Source organism: Octopus sinensis, linkage group LG14, assembly GCF_006345805.1.
Source record: "Octopus sinensis linkage group LG14, ASM634580v1, whole genome shotgun sequence".
Lineage (NCBI taxonomy): Eukaryota > Metazoa > Mollusca > Cephalopoda > Octopoda > Octopodidae > Octopus > Octopus sinensis.
This window is the reverse complement of record NC_043010.1, coordinates 51,431,648-51,452,280: the sequence shown is the minus strand read 5'-3', so window position 1 is coordinate 51,452,280 and position 20,633 is coordinate 51,431,648. Positions and strand designations below refer to the sequence as shown.

Genomic DNA, 20,633 nt, shown 5'->3' with positions numbered 1-20,633 from the left:
AAAAAAAAAAAAAAAAAATCATGTTACACAGTGTTATTGTAAATGTGTGTTACCTTCTTACAAGCAGTGTCATTTGTTTCCATTCTTCTATGAAACCATTCCAATCATGGGGGAAATATTGCCTTGCTTGAAAACAGGTGAAGGTTGGTGACAGGAAGGGCATCCAGCTGGTAAAAAAAAAAAAAATTTTGCTTCAGTGAATTCTGCCTGACCCATGCAAGGATGGGAAGTGGATATTGAAGTCATGGTGATGATAAACTAGATGTAGAAGGTTTCTGAATGTTGTTTACAGATGTATTTTGTCCTCTTTTTACCTTTTGTCTTTCACTTGTATCAGTCATTTGGCTGTGGCCATGATGGGGCACCGTCTTGAAGAATTTTGGTTTTAAAAGCCTGGTACTTATTCTATCAGTCTGTTTTGCCGAACCACTCAGGGACATAAACACACCAACACCAGTTGGCAAGTGTAGGTGGTGGGGAATGAACAAAGGCACACATATACATACAACCAGCTTCTTTCAGTTTCCATCTACCAAATCCACTCACTAAGCTTTAGTCTGCCTGAGGCTATAGTACAAGACATTTACCTACCCGAGGTGCCACGCAATGGGACTGAACCTGGAACCATGAGGTTGGGAAGTAAGCTTCTTACCACACAGTCACTCATACACCTGTCATGTATAGAACGAATGAAATAAAAAATTATTATTGCACAAGGAGTTTATCATGACACTACACTCACAAACAGACACACATAGCCAGTCAGGTACTCACTACAGGTTGCTCAACCTGCTAGAGATAGCTAATTTCTCTACAAATGACATCTTACTTTCAAAGAAGGACACATTGGATATATATATATATATATATATATATATAGTTTCAAAGTAAGACAGGATGGTCATAGCTAGAACACTTTTATCAAGAGTGCTTTGTAAGCAGTAACTTGGGCTGATCGGCTCAATAACATGTAGTCACACATTTTTGAGGAACCTCTGTATTCAATTTATGGTATAAAAGCTGAAAAAATTAGGTTGAATTAACATGCTTTTACACTCCCATTTAGATCAACAAGTATTGACTTACGGTTTCTAACCATTTTGATACCAAACCCACCAGAAGCTGCCATTCGTTCTATGATACAAACTTCCATTTTAAAGTAATCTAAATTAAAACCTTCTGTCAAAATTTCATGTTTATTTCAGTTTAATATTCAAAAAAAAAAAAAAATGAGTTTAACAAATATTTTTATTGTTTCCAAAATTAGTTGAAACAATAGCTGTATATTTCAATGGAAATATGGTAAAGAAAGAATTAAGAAGCTTGCCATATATCATTTTGTATTGCAGTTTTCAGAATATTTAAAACATTTAAAAACAATACAATTATTGGTGAAAAGCAACATAAAAATTTTGATTTCAATCCTTTCGTGACTCCCTAATGGATACAATCAAAGGATTTGGAGATATTTATCTTTTTTTTTGATATAATATCTTTTTTTTACTTGTTTCAGTAATTGGAATGTGGCTATGCTAGGGCATCTTGAAGGGTTTACTGAACATATCAACCCCAGGATTCATTTTTGAAGTCTGGGCTCCTATTCTGTCAGTCTCTATCACTGAACTTACAGGAATGTAATAAACTGACACTGGTTATCAAACACACACACACACACTGGGCTTACCTCAGTTTCTTATTTCTTTACTGCCCACAAGGGGCTAAACATAGAGGGGACAAACAAGGACAGACAAAAGGATTAAGTTGATTACATTGACCCCAGTGTGTAATTGGTACTTAATTTATCAACCCTGAAATGATGAAAGGCAAAGTTGACCTTGGCGGAATTTGAACTCAGACGAAACGGCAGACAAAATACCGCTAAGCATTTCGCCCGGCATGCTAACATTTCTGCCAGCTCGCCGCCCTTCTCAGTTTCTGTCTACCAAAACCATAGTAGACCATTCATTGGTAGACATTTCTTATGGTTTGGTAGATAACAAGGCTTATCTCAGTTTCTGTCTACCAAAACCATAGTAGACCTTTCATTGGTAGACATTTCTTATGGTTTGGTAGATAACAGGGCTTATCTCAGTTTCTGTCTACCAAAACCATAGTAGACCTTTCATTGGTAGACATTTCTTATGGTTTGGTAGATAACAGGCTTATCTCAGTTTCTGTCTACCAAAACCATAGTAGACCTTTCATTGGTAGACATTTCTTATGGTTGGTAGATAACAGGCTTATCTCAGTTTCTGTCTACCAAAACCATAGTAGACCTTTCATTGGTAGACATTTCTTATGGTTTGGTAGATAACAGGGCTTATCTCAGTTTCTGTCTACCAAAACCATAGTAGACCTTTCATTGGTAGACATTTCTTATGGTTTGGTAGATAACAGGGCTTATCTCAGTTTCTGTCTACCAAAGCCATTCACAAGGCTTTGGTCAGTCCGGGACTATAGTAGAAGATACTTGCCCAATGTGCTGCATAGTGTGATTGAGCTCAAGTCCCCATGGTTGGGAAACTAGCTCCATATCCACGCAACCATGCCTTTTATTATTATTAATCGGCCATTTGAACACAACTAGAAAAGTCCTTACATAAAATCATGTTGCAAAGTTTTAATTTTAAATGAAGATATTTAAAAGCAGAGTAGGTGTTTGACAGACAACCAGAAGTAGTTGTAGGTAGGTTTGGTTCTAAAGAATTTATATAAACAATCTGTTGGTCTTTGGCAGCATGCTGGAAATTACCATTTTATCAGTTTTATTTGTATTGTGCCAGGAGTGAGTGGCATGCTTGGCTTAAGTGATTAAGATACCACATTTACTGAGTACTGGTTTTATAAACTGAAAGTACGTAACATAATAATAATATATTCAACTTCAGGGGTGTGTGTGATAATACACACACACACACACACATACTTTTACAAGAAGAGTGACTTTGAAATTTAGGCCTGTTAGCTTTCATTGGATTGTCTGATGAAGGCTAGCTGCCTGAAACTTCAAAGTTGCTGTCACTATTCTTCATGTAAAAATATAAATATGTATATAGGTGCAGGAGTGGCTGTGTGGTAAGAAGCGTGTTCCCCAACCACATGGTTCCGGGTTCAGTCCCACTGCATGGCACTTTGGGCAAGTATCTTTTACTATAGTTTTAGGCTGACCAAAACCTTGTGCGTGGATTTGGTAGATAGAAACTGAAAGAAGCCATGGCTTCTTTATGTATGTATGTATGTATATACATACATCCATACATACATGCATATATGTGTGTGTGTGCGCACATCCATACATACATACATACTTATACATATATATATATATAGATATATATATATATATATATATATATATATATATACATATATATATATAATATATATATATATATATATATATATATATATATATATATATATATATATCTATATATATATATATATATATATACACATATATATATATATATATATATCTATATATATATATATATATATATACATATATATATATATATATATCTATATATATATATATTATATATATATGTGTGTGTGTGTATTGATAGATAGATAGATATCATTAACATTTAACATCCGCTTTCCAGGTTGGATGGTTTAACTGAAAACTGGTAAGCCAGGGAGATGTACCAGGTTCTGATCCTGATTTTGCAAGGTTTCTGTGGCTAGATGCCTTTCCTAATGCCAACCAATTTGAGAGTGTAGTGGGTGTTTTTACATGCCCCCAGCATGGGTGCCACAAACCTGACACTGGCATCAGCCACGACTCCAGTCTCACTTGGCTCGACAGGTCTACACAAGCATAGTATGTCGCCAAAGGTCTTGGTTAGCTGTCACTGCTTCCATGAGGCCCAATGCTCAAACGGTGGTTTTTATGTGCCACTGGCATGGGTGCCTGTCAGACGGTACTAGCATCGGCCACAACTACAATATATACGTATATATCTGTGTGCGTTTGTGCCTGTGTTTGTCCCTCATCGCCACTGGACAACCGGTGTTGGTGTGTTTACATCCCTGTAACTGAGAGACCAGTAGAATAAGTCCTGGGGTCGATTTCTTCAACTAAAAATCCCTTTAAAGTAGTACTCCAGCATGGCCACTGTCAAATGACTGAAACAGGTAAAAGAATGTACTTTACGGAAAGTATTGGGTAACCCTTCAGATTAATATAAAATAGTTTTACTTTTAACTAAACATAAAAATAAACATTTAAGACTATGTTCAACCAGGTTACTGTTGTCTCCCCTTCCATTCAACCCCATCCTTCTTGTCAATTCAATATATGAACCCATTAATCCAAACATATTTTGTTTCTCTCTTCCTTTTTCTTTCCTTATTCCTTTCTGCTGAGCACAGGCTTGAACTGTCAAAGACTTTTCCATTTTTTTCTGAGTGTTAAACTAATACACCTTTGTCCCACCCCCCCTGAACATCGCTTGACAACTGATGCTGGTGTGTTCACGTCCCTGTAACATAGCAGTTCGGCAAAAGAGACCAATAGAATAAGTACTAGGCTTACAAAGAATAAGTCCTGGGGTGATTTGCTCAACTAAAGGCGGTGCTCCAGCATGGCCACAGTCAAATGTCTGAAACAAGCAAAGATAGTAAAAGAGAGAGAGATTACTTTTCATCTGTATCATAGTGCCGGGGGTGGTCTTATCCAAGTTGGTTTCAAAAGAATGAATTAAATTGCTCTGTGATAAGCATTCTTAATAGGCTGGACTGCTTCATACTTCAGCAACCAAGTTGTTTCACCCCTCTTTTCTCCATGCTAGTTGTCAAAAGCTCAGCAAAATATTCCCTTTTATTTTTCCATTTTTCACTTGTTTCAGTTATTGAACTGCAGTCATACTAGTGCACTATTTTGAAAGGCACAAATTGACCCCAGTACTATTTTTCATGTAGCCAAGAAAAGGTTCACAAAATAGCTTATTCATTTTCCTTCTTGCTCAGTCTTCAACCTTTTGATTATTATACATTTGGTGAAAGTGGCAAGCCGGCAGAATCGTTAGCACGCCTGGCAAAATGGCAGCATTTCGTCCATCTTTACATTCTGAGTTCAAATTCCACCGAGGTCCACTTTGCTTTTCATCCTTCTGGAGTCAGTAGAATAAGTACCAGTTGAGTACTGGGGTTGATGTAATCGACTATCCTTTCCCTCAAATTTCAGGCCTTATGCCTATAATAGAAAGGATTATTATACATTTGGTCTCCTGAGTGAACCCCTATATCCAGCTGGTATTACACTACTTGCTGCAAACAAAGGATATGTTTTGGTAAACACCTGTACACCACAGTTTATAACAACATCTGGACAGCCCTGAACAAATTATGACCCACATGACTTTCTGAATGGCACACCTAATGAAAGATTACCTAGAAATTTTTTAGTAATGTGATCTGCATGTTTTTTTTTTCTACTCTAAGGCACAAGGCCCGAAATTTTGTGGGGAGGGAGCCAGTCGATTAGATCGACCCCAGTATGCAACTGGTACTTAATTTATCGACCCTGAAAGGATGAAAGGCAGAATTTGAACTCAGAATGTAAAGATGAAATGCCGATGTGGTCTGCATGTTGATGAACCACATCTCATGTGAACTGATTCTTGAAAAAAGATTGCCCATACCTGATCTAGTGCAACAATCATTCTAAAATCTGATATTTATTCTATCAGACTCTTTTGCTGAACTAAGTTAAGGGGACATAAACCAGCACCAGTTGTCAAGTAGTGCTGGAGGACAAACACAAATGCACATATGATGGGCTTCCTCTCAGTTTCTCTCTACCAAATTCACTCACAAAATATTGGTCAACCTGGAGTTATATTAAAAGACACTTGGCCAAGGTGCTGAGCTGTAGGACTGAACTAGAAACAGTTTTAAAAAAATGTAATGGATATAATTTTTGATCGCTTAGCATCTAAATGAGGTGAAGCTTATCTTTCATATTCTTAATCCTGCAAAATCCAGAATTGTGTGTATGCATCACAACCAGCTTTAATCACATTAGTCTGGATATGTTGTGAGCAACAGTGAGAGACAAAAGATATTTGGTTTCTGATCATCGTTGTCATGGTAGCGTCGCAATCCAAGAAAGATGGGTTCTGCAATTTCTTGCTGATCAACCTTCACAAATGATTTGTTTGTAGTGATCAAATGCATGTGCTGCATGTAAAATCACTCCCTCCCTCAAATTAACATTACCTGCACAGATGCATAGTGTGCTACACATTAGATGTCAAAGTTATTACAGATTAATGTGAGATGAAGTGTGTTGCTCAAGAACACCAATCACTTCTTGGTCCAGGGATTGAACCCATGGTCTTAACGATTATGAGTACAACACCCTAACTACTAGGCCACATGCCCTCATATTTTATATTAGTTAGATATTGAAGATTTTCTTTTTTACTTTTTCTCTAATGAGCAAGATATATATATATAAAATTCTGTTTATACTTCTTTGTGTATGTATGTTTTAACTCCTGTTTCATGGTTCAATTAGAGCAGTGGACCCCTTTGATTACTATTTTATTCTGGTAGACCCCCATAGCCACTTGATATTTAAAAAAAACAGTTTTATAGATACTTCTTCAAAATTCCTATTTTGATTTTCACTAACTTGTTTAGGTTGAACTATGTAAAATGTCAGAGAAAGAAACCCAGCTGTTTCTTGCAATACATACCAATACATATACCTAAAACAAAATTTTTTCAGGGTCCCTTAAAAGATTATTGTGGATCCCCAATTTACTATTTTGCTGTGCAGACCTCCCAAAAATCTTATATGGACCCCAGTTGGGAACCACTGAGAGTACCAAGGAACTGCATTTATGTTTCTGAGGGTGTCTGAGATGAAAGGGAAGGAAGTTATCCCTAGATTAGAAACTAAACATGAATGCTTGTAACAGAATGCAGTTTACTAAAGACAATCAAGAATCAGGTGGTTGGAATTAAAACTGACAGTGGATTCAGTTTACCACCTCATCGGTTTACTCTTACTTCATAGTCAATAGTTAGCAATTGGAATGATATTAAGACAATTACTTCATTAGTTTCACTTCTACTGACATGGTTGCTTTTTAGCTTCAAGTCTGTTATAATTCAATAACTGGTACTTGGTTAGTTAAACCGAGGGTTCCAGTTGATCCGATTAACAGAACAGCCTGCTCACGAAATTAACGTGCAAGTGGCCGAGTACTCCATAGACACGTATACCCTTAACATAGTTCTCTGGGAGATTCAGCAGGACACTGAATATGACTATGTTGGCCCTTTGAAATACAGGTACAACTCATTTTTGCCATCTGAGTGGACTGGATCAACATAAAATAAAGTGTCTTGCTCAAGGACACAACATGTTGCCGGGACTCAAACTCACAACCTTACAATTGCAAGCCAAATACACTAGCAAATAAGCCATTTGCCTTCACTTATACTTAGGACTATGTTATGCAGCATGTTCTTCATTAAAGATGGTAAGGTATTCTTTGAGGGTTATTTAACTGTTATTCTTAGCATTTCAAACAATCTTATAGCGACTCCAATGCTCTCAGTAGTTGCTGTTGCGAAAGAGGTAGTATGGAAGACGAGAGTGAAAGGAATTGCAACAGGCATGTTCAGCTCCAGTCTTGAGCTAATCGACTTTTTCATTTTTCACATGAAACGGAAAATAAGGGTGGAGAAGAAATGCCTGTCGCAAAGTGTGTTTCATAAAAGATGGAAGTCTATAGCAAGTATGTTGTGAGTGAAAGAACCTGTTTAAACAAGAATATAAAAAGGAGAAAGCAAAGTCTTCAGTGTTAGTATGTGGTTTGTAGGGTCGACCGCGTCCTCCGCTTCATGTTTTTGTAAATCACTCATTCTCATTTAATTGTATATATTTTCATTGTTTGTTTATTCATACGTTTCATCTCATTCGATACCCTGACCCCAATGTTTGTTTTGTCTGTCCTCGTATCGTCCCCTCTTTTTCTCAACCTTATGGTTAATAAAGAAATTGATTGTTGGCTCAAAAGAAAAGAAATAATGGTTGTTGGTAATGAATTGATTGGTGTGGTGAAATATATGTAAAATTGAAATTATCACTTTTATCAAATAGACTACAGGATGTTGTTAGAGACTGCTGGTTATAATGTGCTTCTATGTCTTCCTGGATTGTAGCCCCTTCTTTTCCATTTTGGTGCAAATCGCTTAACTAAATAAATCCTCCCTTCAAATGACTCTTTCTGATCTCTTGGATACATCTTGGTAACTGTATGAGTCCATCTGCTATCTATGAAGCTTGTAACATGAAAAATTACCTTCAAAGCAGAAATTTATGAAAGCAGAATTAATAAACAAGACACTTGTGTGTGTGTGTGTGTGTTAGGTAAGAAGTTTTTCCCCGATCAAATGGTTGTGGATTCAGTCCCACTGCATGACACCTCGGGCAAGTGTCTTCTACTATAGCCTTGGGCTAACTAAGATCTTGTGAGTAGATATGGTAGATGGAAACTGAAAGAAGCTTCTCATCTATATGTATGTGTGTTTGTATCTCTTTATCTTCACATCACATGGCAGTTGTTAATGATTGTCATTCACTTCCAATATTCTGCATGAACATATCTGGCTCTTGGAGAAATGTTTACCTTGCTTGGATACAGGAAGGGCCATAGAAAAGTCTACTTCAATAAACTCTGTCTGACCCATGCAAGCATGATGATAAGCAAAAGACAAAAACGAAAGCAACATAGCCATCACTTGCAAGCAAGTATGACTTGTTATCATATACCCTGATTTTGCTAATTGTTTCATGTGTCTGTGTAGTTATGAGCAGACAAAAGGCACCCTTTCTCAGCTTTTTGCTCTTTAACCAGCGGAACATCAAGAACATGACAACAGCAGTGAAAGAATGCTGTACCAGCACCAGGCTGCTGTTCATTTCAGCTGAGTAGACTGGAGCATTATGGAATGAAGTGCCTTGCTCAAGGACACATTCAGGAATCACCTTTTGACCTTATGATCATGGGTTCAAAATACGAACCACTTAACAAATGCACTAATAACATCTTAGTAATTAACTATTTGCAAGTTATCTTTACAGAAATGTCATTAAGGGGTGGTGGGGGCATCAGTATCCCATTTTCTGCTCTATATTTTTTGTCAATTGTGTTCATGCGAGTGAAATTTTCATGATTAAAAAAAAAAAAAAATTTTTATTGTTATTGTTTATTTTTATTTTGAAGAGATCGGAACTTCCCACCCAAAGAATTTGATGTACAAAGGGGCAATAGGCATCCAAATGAGAGATTCCACCGTGGTGACTTTCTTCCTCCATATGGAGAAACGATCGATTATGCACATCGACCGGCCAGAGAAATGTTTGAACCTGATTCAGGTAAGGAGAAAGGAAATACTTCTTTGCTTTCTAAATTTCTGCCTAATGTGCTCATCATCATCATCATCATGTTTTTGTGTTTGCATCTTTTAATTCTGAAACAGATGATGATACATACTTTTATCTTCCTTAGTCTTCTATCTATCTATAACCTATTTCTTTACTACCCACAAGGGGCTAAGCACAGAGAGGACAAACAAGGACAGACAAATGGATTATATCGACGCAAGTGCGGAACTGGTACTTATTTAATCGACCCCGAAAGGATGAAAGGCAAAGTCAACCTTGGCGGAATTTGAACTCAGATTGTAGCGGCAGGCGAAATACCGCAAAGCATTTCGCCCAGCGTGCTAACAATTCTGCCAGCTCGCCGCCTTGATCACATATCTATCTATAACCATCTAATCTATCTATAACCACTGCATCAAGCATTGCATGTAATCCAGTGGTTCTCAACTGTTTTTTTCCTATGGACCCCCTTCAGTTCCAATTTTGTTCTTCAGGACCCCCATAGCCATGCAACATTAAAAAAATTCTCTTGCATTTATAGAATTAAACATTATTAGGGGCTGTATAAAAAATTGAAATATTTTGTATATTGTAGAAGCATAACCAATTTATTGCACATAAATTGTAACAACAAATCCTTATGTGGACTCGGGTTGAGAACCAACTAATGTAGTTCTTTGTTCTGAAAACTGTTGCTGCAGTGCTAGAGCAATAGCTCCTTTTGTTTCTTGTTTCTCCTTAAAAAGGGGGGGGAAAGAAAAAGACATCCATTACTGAAATGCCTTAGTGCATAAAGTTTTCTTCATAGGGAACCTAAATAATAATAAATGCACCCTTTTAAAGCCTAGCCAGGCTCATGGTCCCGGTTTCTATGGCATATGTGTTCCCCAGCTGGATGGGATGCCAGTCCATCAGAGCGTTACTCATTTTTGTCAGCTGAGTGGACTGGAGCAACGTGAAATGAAGTGTTTTGCTCAAGAACACAATGTGTCGCCCGGTCCAGGAATCGAAACCACAATCTTACGATCATAATGCTGATCCTAATCACTAAGCCACGCGCCTCCACCGTAGGGAACCTACTTGGGACTAAACAGCATAAGTAGAAGGGGAGTTCTAGAAAGGCTGAAGTTCTGGTGAGGAATAATAAAGGAAAGTTTTGAGGCTAACATACACATAATTGTATGGAGAGAGAGAGACAGGGGTTTAGGAGGATGATGGTGGTGAATATGTTGGCTGGGCTTGGGACATGAAATGCAGTGAGCTGATTGAGAAAGGTAGTCTGTTGTTGAAGTATTAGGAGTAGCACAGAGAGTGTATAAAATACAGTTATGAGTCATTGATTACAGTGAACTTTTGCTAATCAGTGTATAGTGATTAAAAAAAAAATTTATGTGGTTTAAATGTCTGAATTGAGTTGAGGTTATAATTCTTTGGACTGTTAACTTCATTTTTGTAGATTTTTTTTCTTTTAAATTTCCATCTTTGGCCAACCAAAGCCTTGTAAGTGGATTTGGTTGATGGAAATTGAAAGGAGCCTCTCTTTTATATATATATATATATATATATATATATATATAATATATCTGTAAAATAATATGTGACACACATGTATGCAAATTCTGAGTTCAAATTCTGTGATGGTTGACTCTGCTTTTCATGTTTTTGAGATTGCTAGAATAAATACCAATCAAGTACTGAGTTTAGCATAATCAACTCACCCCAACTCCTCCTAAAATTGCTGGCCTTGTGCCAACATTTGGAACCATTAGTACCTATACTTTAGAAATGAAGGTTTTTAGTCTAAATACTGACTTATACATACCCCAAAATTATATCATTTTATTCCATCTAACTCACAATCTGTTAAACAATTCAAAGGATCCTTAGAAGCAACAATGAAAAAAATTAACAGAGGTGTTTTAATTCTGTTTAATTGCACCTGCTACTACTTATATTCTTGGTTTCTTGTTCTACAGATCTGGCTAGGAATAAACCACCAGCTGTCTTTGACTATGGTCACAAGCATGCCAACTATCTAGGACGACCAGATCCATCACGAGGTATTGCTATATTGCTATACTGTAACTGTTGTGTGTATGTGTATATATATCTAATTTGCTCTATTTGTATGTACACTTAAAAAAAAAACAATAAAGACATATCTGGTTAATAAGCAGGATTTGCATCCATGTGAGTTTTTGAGTTTAGTCCCACTGCACAGCACCTTGAACCCGTGTCATCTATATCCCCAGGCCAACCAATGCCTTGTGAGTGAATTTGGTACATGAAAACTGCACAGAAACCCATTGTGTGTATGTATGTGTGTGTATATATTATGGCTCCCCCCTCGTTATCGAGTATGGCCATTGCACAAAGCTTAACTGTTACTGGTGCTGTGATCGAATGTGACTTTTTAGCCCAGCTAAAGATCCACAATGTCTTGTACAAAATTGGCAACTAAAACCTTTACCGGTAATAGCCGGCTGTAGTTGTAACTGGGCTTCATGTACCTTTGCATGTCGTTTAAGTCCTCCTGCCGAATTACACTCTCTTCTACATGCCCGACAGACATGATTAGTAGAGTAGTGGTGATAAAATCTGGAAAAATAATAGACATAATTGATTTCAAATGTCTGGGATTTGAAGCCAACATGGGAAAGAAAAGGCTTAGTCCACTGCTCTACCAACTGTATCAATCAACCATTAAAAGTGTATAACTTGTATGCAATATATCCTGTGGGTCAGCCGGTCTTTAAAATTATATTGTCATTTCCATAGATACCAGTGTGGCCAATAGATATAGGCACAGTTGTGACTGTGTAGTAAGTTTGCTTCTTAACCATGTGGTTTCAGATTTAGTCCTGCTGCATGGCACCTTGGACAAGTGGTTTCTTGTATAGCTTTGGGGTGACCAATGCTTTGTAAGCTAAGTGGATTTGGCAGATGGAAACTGAAAGAAACCCATTGTGTATGTGCTGCTGTCTCCTTGCTTTGACATCGCGTGATAGTTGTAAACGAGTGTCGTTGTCACCATGCAAGTGGTGTCCTTCATTCCCAGTATTCTATAAAATCATACCTGGTCATTGGGAAATCTTACCAAACTTGGAAACAGAAGTTGGTGACAGGAAGGGCATCTGGGTATACTGCCATAGAAAATCTGCTTCAACAAATTCTGTTCATCCTATGCAAGTATGGAAAACTAGGCATCAAAATGATGATGTTCTCTATTTCTCTCTTATCTTTTGCATTTTTTTCTCATCATTACAGACATGGATTTTCAAGGGAACAAGAACTTACCTCCGGACCATATGAGGGGTGACCGAGGAAGGATGTTTCCTGAGAATGAGCACGGCGCTTTCCAAGGGAACTGGCTTCGCGATGGTGACAGGCCACGCAACTGCGATAAGGAAGACATGATGCGGGATATGGAAAGGATGCGCAACAGGGACAGAGACATCGACCTCAGAGATCGAGAGTGTCGAGACCGAGATCGTGGTCGTCCAATCGCCCATGATAGCCGAGAAAGAGAGCGACTAAGGGAGCGAGACAAGTTCCGTGATGGCCCAGGCGATAGGGAGAGCTATTTGAGAGGACGGGAGCGCATGGATGAGGAAGATAAGTGGGCTGACCGTAAGCATGATGATAGAAAGTATGATCGGGACTGCCGAGGAAGGTAGGTTCTAGATTTATTTTATTTTCTTTTGCCTTTTTTTTTTTTTTTTTTAAATTTCTCTGTCTGACAAGGTGTCTCATTGTATACACATAATTCTTGGTTTTGTGTTCATCTAAAAAAAAGAAAATCATAACTGTTCTTGTTAAGGTGATGGGCTGGCTGAATCATTAGCGTTCTAGACAAGATGCTTAGCAGCTTTATGCTCTGAGTTCAAATCCCACTGAGGTCGACTTTGTCTTTCATCTTCTTGGTCTTGATGAAAGAAGTACCTGTAGAGTGCTGGGATCAATGTAATCAACTAACCCCCGCCACTAAAATTTCAGGCCTTGTGCCTACAGTAGAAAGGATTATTTCTATTATTGCCCCCAAGTAACTCTTCATCCAGCAGACCATCTTTTCTTATTTTCAAATAGTAATATCAAGGACTTCATTTGTTTTGTGTTTACAATGGTTTTCCTTGCTAGCATTTTTGTAAATGAGTATATTATTGCAACATTGTATTTGCAACCTAGTGCTCTTGCTGTTACTAACCCTTATCTGTCTTTTTGAGTAAGGGATCTCATATTTCTCTTAACCCTTTAGCATTTAAGCCGGCTGTATCCAGCCCAAAGAGTCTATCTGTTTTACTTTCAGACTAGCCAGATCCAGCCTCTTACACCTACCCTTCAATGTAATTCTGAAAATAAACAAACATATCAGTATCTCAAAGCTATAAGATAATGCATGATTAATTTTAAAAGATGGGATTAAATAAGTATTACAGTTGGTAGTAATCTGAATGCTAAAGGGTTAATCATATAGCCATTCCAGCACTTATCTTAGAAATCTTCATTGTTATTATGGAATTTGATATTTTTGTAAAATTTGAAAATTTGTTGATGGTTTTTATCAATTGTTTTTACTATGGTTACTCTTGCATCCCCTACTTCTTATTTCAGCTATAATTTTTGCATTTGAAATTACTTTTGTTTTTTCCTCCCCTCCCTCCCCTTCTTTTATATTTTCTAGGTATAACAGCCCAAACAGGGGTTATCATAATACAGAACCCCCACACATACGCGATGCATTCCCCAAATCCCAGCTTCCCTCACAACCAGAAACGAAGGCTGAGGTTGTATCTGCTGATGACCTGTTGTGCAAGCCAGGACGAGACAAGCGCCCGCATCAAGTGGTGGTGATAATTAGAGGCTTACCAGGCTCAGGCAAAACTTATGTTAGCAAGTTAATCAGAGTAAGTACTTGGTTTATTCAAACAGAACACTTGTGATCACCACTTATGAGCATTTGAATGTACTGTGAACTGATGGTTTTTTTTTTTTTTTTTTTTTTTTTTTTTTTTGCATTTCCAATTGTGATTTTTGAAAAACAGGAAATATTGCTTGAAACGACAGCTAGGGATAGAGGTGTGTTGCAATGAGTACAGGGCTTAGTGGTTGGTTGAAGTCTTGCATACATGTATAATTTGAAATGTAAGGTGGTGGTACTGCTCATATTTAAATATGACTTGGTAGCAAATACCATGGTTTTGCTAGTTGTTTGAAGTTCCTGTGTAGTCATGAGCGTGCACAGACACCCACTTGGCTCTCCTACCCTTGATCCAACAGAGGACCCAGGATGTAACAGTTGGAGGGAGAGAATGTTGCCCCAGCACTAGGCAGGTACTCCCGAGCTGAGTAGAGTGGAGAGATGTGAAATGAAGTGTTTTGCTCAAGGACACAGCACCCTACGTGTTCCAGGTATTGAACCCACCACCTTATAATCCTGAGCCTAACCCTTAACCATTGTGAAAAGTAAACAAACTGGTTAAACAAGTTTTACCATACTATGGGCAGTTAAAAATAGTATTGTTAGACCCTCAGGGAAAGAATATACATTTTTCTATCAGCTGACAAATTAGTATCTGATAGCTATTATTAGTGTCTAAAAATTAAGACTCCACTAAACTGTTCAGTCTGATTTGCATGGCAGTGCATGAGCTGACAACATTGGTTAATTATTAACTCAGTCATAGTGTACTTGTATATACTATGAATAGTTATGATTTATTGGTCCCTCTATGGATAGAAGAGAAATATTCTTTATTTTACAAAGTTCTAACAAAACTAGAAACTGACTAGACCAATCCCATTTTGTTCTGCTGTGGGGAAAAAAAGATCAACCTTTCATTACAAATTAATTAAAAACAATGTACAGTGCATTGTGAATTATACATAAGTACATACATTTAGTTAATTACCAATAGGGGTTTAACCACCTGAGATATTGTGTTAGTACGGAGGTGAATTCACCTATCTTGATGTAGCTTTGTAATGGATTATATTCTGTTGTGTTTTCCCCCAGGATAAAGAGACTAATAATGGTGGACCAGCTCCCAGGATGCTGTGTATGGATGACTACTTTATGGTGGAAGTTGAGAAAGTTGAAAAAGATTCAGAGTCGAACAAAATGATTAAAAAGAAGGTAAGCAGGTGTAAATATTGCATATTTGCTTGTAGTCCCATGCTTGTTTGCTTACTCCCTGATTTTTTTTTGCTCTTTATCCCATTCTCTCACATCCTCTACAATCACCCCTTCTCTTGTTGAGTATGTGCTTTTGTGTGTGTGTATGAGAGTGAACTATGATATGTGGTGATGGTGATCTCTCAGGGCTGTTGGCTTGCAGGTGCACTACTAGACTGCAGCTTTCTATAATGCATCAAAGAAAGTCAACTTAGCAGAGTATGTCCTACATTAGAAATTCAATTCCAACTGAATATTGTAAAAGTAGCAAAATGATTTAACCCTTTTGTTACGTATTTCTGTTAAGATGCTCTGTGTTTCTTTCAATTACTTTAAATATAACAAAGAATTTAGTAAAATGACTTAGTTATCATTAAAGCTAGTGTTAGGAACATAAATTTTGACTACGGTTTGGTAGAAGATTTTAATTCAAAACTTATGGAAGCAAGACATTTGTACTCAGAGCCAAAGCTGGTTTCAGCCGGGTTGGTAATGAAAGGGTTGAGGAAGATCTCCAGAAGCACGACGACATCTTGGTGGATACAGAGAGTTGGCATGGGACCATCAGCAGTGGAGAGCACTGGTGGACCTGGTTGGCTCTACATATGATGTCTCTGGGACCACTAACCTGGGATGACCTCAGCCCCATCAAGCAAGAGCATGAAGCCAGCAAGCAAAATGGTCATCAGTTTTACTGTGATTACAACAGTGGACCAGACTGTTGAGGCACTGCCTAGAATATCAACTCTATAGAAAATATAATTTCTAGCGATAAAAACCAAACAAAGACTGCTGAAGTGTGGCCTAAAATATCAACACTAGTAAATGACACATTGAATTACTCTATTTGATGGCATATAAGAGACCCCTGCTCTCTTTTATTAACAAAGCAAAAAATGTTTCAAAATATCACCCTAAGTCCTATATGTGAAGTTGGGCCTCTCATAAGCTTTAATCATCTATAACCGTTTTTTTTTTCCTTCCTCAATATGCACTACTGAAATTGGGTTGCATATAATTATCACCATGTCTTTTTTTTGCCATGAAATACCGTAGACAAAAAATATTTATACTGTATCTGTTCTTTGTATTGTATTGCTTTTAGGTTCTGCAATATGAGTATGAACCTGATCTTGAAGAGACATATAGGCAGAGTATTCTGAAAAGCTTCAAAAAGACAATTGATGACGGTTTCTTCCCATTCATAATTTACGACAGTGTTAATGAGAAAGTCAGGCATTTTGAAGAGTTTTGGAGCTATGCAAAATCCAAGGGATTTCAGGTAAGAAATTTTATCTATTGTTTGTTGTTCTTGTTAGTGTTACAAATTTTCAGAAGAAGCTGTGCTATTTTGTTTTGTTCTTATTGCTAAAACATGCAGAGAAGCCTGGTGCAGTCTTCCTAGCCAGCTCCTGTCAAACCGTCCAACCCATACCAGTGTGAAAAACGGACATTAAATCATGATGATGATGATTGCTCTCAATTTAGATACTCCCAGAATCCATAAGTCAAGCTTTTGGGATTGATTGATTAATTGAACAACCTGAAGTTGTATAGCTCCAGATCAGACCTATCTCCTGCAGGTAGCAGATGACAAAATAACAAGGTGTGACACGTATATCTGTTGTTCCAGAGATGCCATTCACCCATCAATATCTATAAAGCTGAAATGCGAAACTGTTGTTTGATTTCTTGGTTATTTGTCTCACTTTGAGGTGGGAACAGTTTAGGGGGTGGTAGATGGGGTTGGATTGGCGCCAGAATTTACACTGGGGGGTAAATTGGGGTGGGTAATGGTGTGAGGAGGGTTGCAAGTCGCTCGGGGCTACCATTTTGTTGCCATGGTGAGAAATATGGGAAAAATTATGGGATATACAGGTTGCACTGTTTGAATAATGGTGGCTTTTCGTGTTGCTGCAGGGGCTAGAGGCGGTTATCTTTAATTGTGGGTGTGAAAATTTATCCAACTGAGGAGATGGCGACGTGGATTTCCACCTCGGGATCCGAAACTCGGAGTTCTATCATGGCTACCGAATAATTGTCACATATTACATTTACAGAGATATATATATATATATACACACTCTCTTTTACTTGTTTCAGTCATTTGACTGCGGCCATGCTGGAGCACCGCCTTTGGTCGGGCAAATCGACCCCGGGACTTATTCTTTGTAAGCCCAGTACTTATTCTATCGATCTCTTTTGCCGAACCGCTAAGTGACGGGGACGTAAACACACCAGCACCGGTTGTCAAGCAATGCTAGAGGGACAAACACAGACACACAAACATACATATATATATATATATATATATATATATATATATATATATATATATATATATATGTAAACAGTAAAAAATAAATACAGACATGGACAAGAACATGAAACACCAAAGAGACGACACAAGAACCACAGGACGGGACATTCGAAGCCCTCAGTCATCATTCAAGAACCAGATCATCTTCGCAATTTCGGCTGATTAATCTATATACATATATACGAGAGGCTTCTTTCAGTTTCCGTCTACCAAATCCACTCACAAGGCTTTGGTTGGCCCGAGGCTATAGCAGAAGACACTTGCCCAAGATGCCACGCAGTGGGACTGAACCCGGAACCATGTGGTTGGTTAGCAAGCTACTTACCACTCAGCCACATATATTCCTCACAAGACACACACCAAGCATTCCATTCATTTTCCAGCTCAAAGGGAAATGACATCATAAGAATTTATAAACTTTGAGAGAATGGAAAATAATTCTATATTAAATATTCTTTTCCTTTTTTTCTTTTTTCTGATGTTCATTTATCGTCCTCTCTCTGGCAGGTTTATGTAGCGACTGTTCACTCAGATGTTTCAACATGTATAAAACGCAACATACACGGACGCACAAAACAGGACATCAACAAGGTGAGTGGCTTTCTTTCTTCTTGCCACCTGCATTGCTTGGGATTTTGATATTCATTCATGTAAATGACATTTCTATCCTGCTGGGTTAAATATTTAATAGATTTCAAGGATTAAAACCAAGCATAAAATATGTTATATTCTCAATTTACAATGAGTTTTATTAAATGCTACACTTTTAATGTAGATTGTGTTTGTTTGTTCCTTCTCGAGCCATACCTGGCTCATAAGGGCTGGTTTCCCCAGCTTCTTTGGCGTATAGGTTCCCCACCTGGATGGGACGCCAGTCCATCGCAAGTGAGCTGCAAGATGCAGGAGGAAAGAGTGAGAGAAAGTTGTGGCGAAAGAGTCAGCAGAAGTCCGCCACTACCTTCTGCCGGAGCTGCATGGAGCATAGGTGTTTCGCTCATAAACACACACATTGCCCGGTCTGAGATTCAAACCAGCAATCCCTCGACTGCAAGTCCGCTGCTCTAACCACTAGGCCATGTGCTTCCACATGTAGATTGTGTTAGATATTATAAATAGCAGCAATTTGAGACAGAAGAAATTGAGGACCCTGACAATAGTAGGACCATCATTCTTATAATGTCCACTTTCCTTTGCTTCCATGAGTCAGATAGAGTTTGTTGAGACAGATTTTCTACAGCTGGATGCCCTTCCTGTAACCAGCTCTAACTTGTGTCAAGCAGTGTAATGTTTCCCCCATGGAAAAACCATCACAAGATGTCAAGGCAAGGCCCCTCACATGCACTCACACACACAGAGTAGGCTTCTTTCAGTTTCCATCTACCAGATCCACTCACAAAGTTTTGGTTGGCCTAGGCTTTCGAAGAAAACACATGCCCAAGGTACTACACAGTGGGACTGAACCTGAAACCACATGGTTATGAAGCAAGATTCTTAACCACCCAGCTACTCCTGTGCCTAGAATAGTCAATCCTAATATTGCGAGGTGTTTGGATAATTATCTTGCGAAGATGAAATAGCAAAGAAAAATAAACATTTACATATTATGTAATTTGAGTAAACAGTATATGTGTTTGTAGTGTGATTACTAAAGCAATTACTGGATATACAATAAAAATGCAGTCTCTCATTGTTCTTTTTTTTTTGTTTTTTCCTTTTGCTAAATGGATGATGATCAATAGCAGATGTATTGATGAGATTTTATTTGTTATCATTTTGTCAAGTGCTTCCATCATTTTATTTCAGATCCACAAGAACTGGGAGGAGACGCCAAAACACCATATACACTTAGATATTCGATGTCTTCTTCAGGATGCTGCTATCCCAGAGGTGAGTGTTATATGAATGAGAGAGGCGGAGGTGGGGGTCAAATTTGAGCATGGCTGAAATTGAAGACAATAAACTGGCAGTGAATAGGAGTTTGTAGTATTTAGTCCTTGTGCTTTGTGCTCTGAATTCAAATTCTGCTGAGATCAAGTTGGCCTTTCGTCCTTTCCTGGTTGATAAGATAAAGTACCAGTCCAAAAGAGCAGATTGGAAGAATCTGTAGATTATCAGATGAAATGTCTTTCAGTATTGATTCTAGCTCTTTATTTAACACCTTGGATAACTTTAGTAGAGGGTACCATTCTTTTGTAAGCACTCAGACCAAGCTTGGATCAAGAACTGCCATAAGTTTTGGAGGGCTCTGAAAAAATATAATGAAGGGCCACAGGGTCTACTTTTCTCTCTTTGACTAAGTTTTAAAAAAAAGGAGAAAATACAAAAAAAACAAAGATCTGTGTTACTACGGCACATTACTGGTCAATTAACCAAACTAGTCATATATCTTATAAGTACATGATTTTCATGAAGTTTAGTTAAATATATCTTTAGTTTAATTAGGAGAGAAAGAGGCAGTGCAGCACATAACTAGATTTGAAAGATCTCCAGGACTGATGATAGGAGGAAATGATCTGCAGAATGGAGAATTAGTGTGAATACATACAACCAAGTGGACTCTGTTGAAAGGTACCCAAGGGCCAGGTGTCCCCAAAATCAGATGTTGGGGACAGGAGAAAACAGCTCATGGTCAGTTTAAATATTTGAAACTTGGTATTGGTTTCAAAGTTCGTATTTGATCCAAAGTCAGAGGACCCTGTGGAATGTCATTTCACTTCGTTTGTACTGCA

General features: G+C 37.9%; 1 protein-coding gene across 6 annotated transcripts in view; it reads left to right on the top strand.

Moving 5' to 3' along the window:
* LOC115219246 (YLP motif-containing protein 1) overlaps positions 1-20,633 on the top strand; it is a 96,795-nt gene that overhangs the window by 62,428 nt on the left and 13,734 nt on the right. For 5 of the 6 annotated variants that reach the window (XR_003882296.2, XM_029789393.2, XM_029789395.2 and 2 more), the window contains 8 exons: positions 9,252-9,403; positions 11,389-11,472; positions 12,680-13,085; positions 14,094-14,316; positions 15,426-15,545; positions 16,690-16,866; positions 18,412-18,495; positions 19,708-19,791. Coding sequence is in view for 5 of the 6 variants with exons in the window: in XM_029789393.2 (XP_029645253.1) it covers positions 9,252-9,403; positions 11,389-11,472; positions 12,680-13,085; positions 14,094-14,316; positions 15,426-15,545; positions 16,690-16,866; positions 18,412-18,495; positions 19,708-19,791 (1,330 nt within the window). In the remaining variant the exon portion in view is untranslated. The remainder of the gene's footprint in view (positions 1-9,251; positions 9,404-11,388; positions 11,473-12,679; positions 13,086-14,093; positions 14,317-15,425; positions 15,546-16,689; positions 16,867-18,411; positions 18,496-19,707; positions 19,792-20,633) is intronic. The other variant, XM_029789394.2, reaches the window with a different exon arrangement.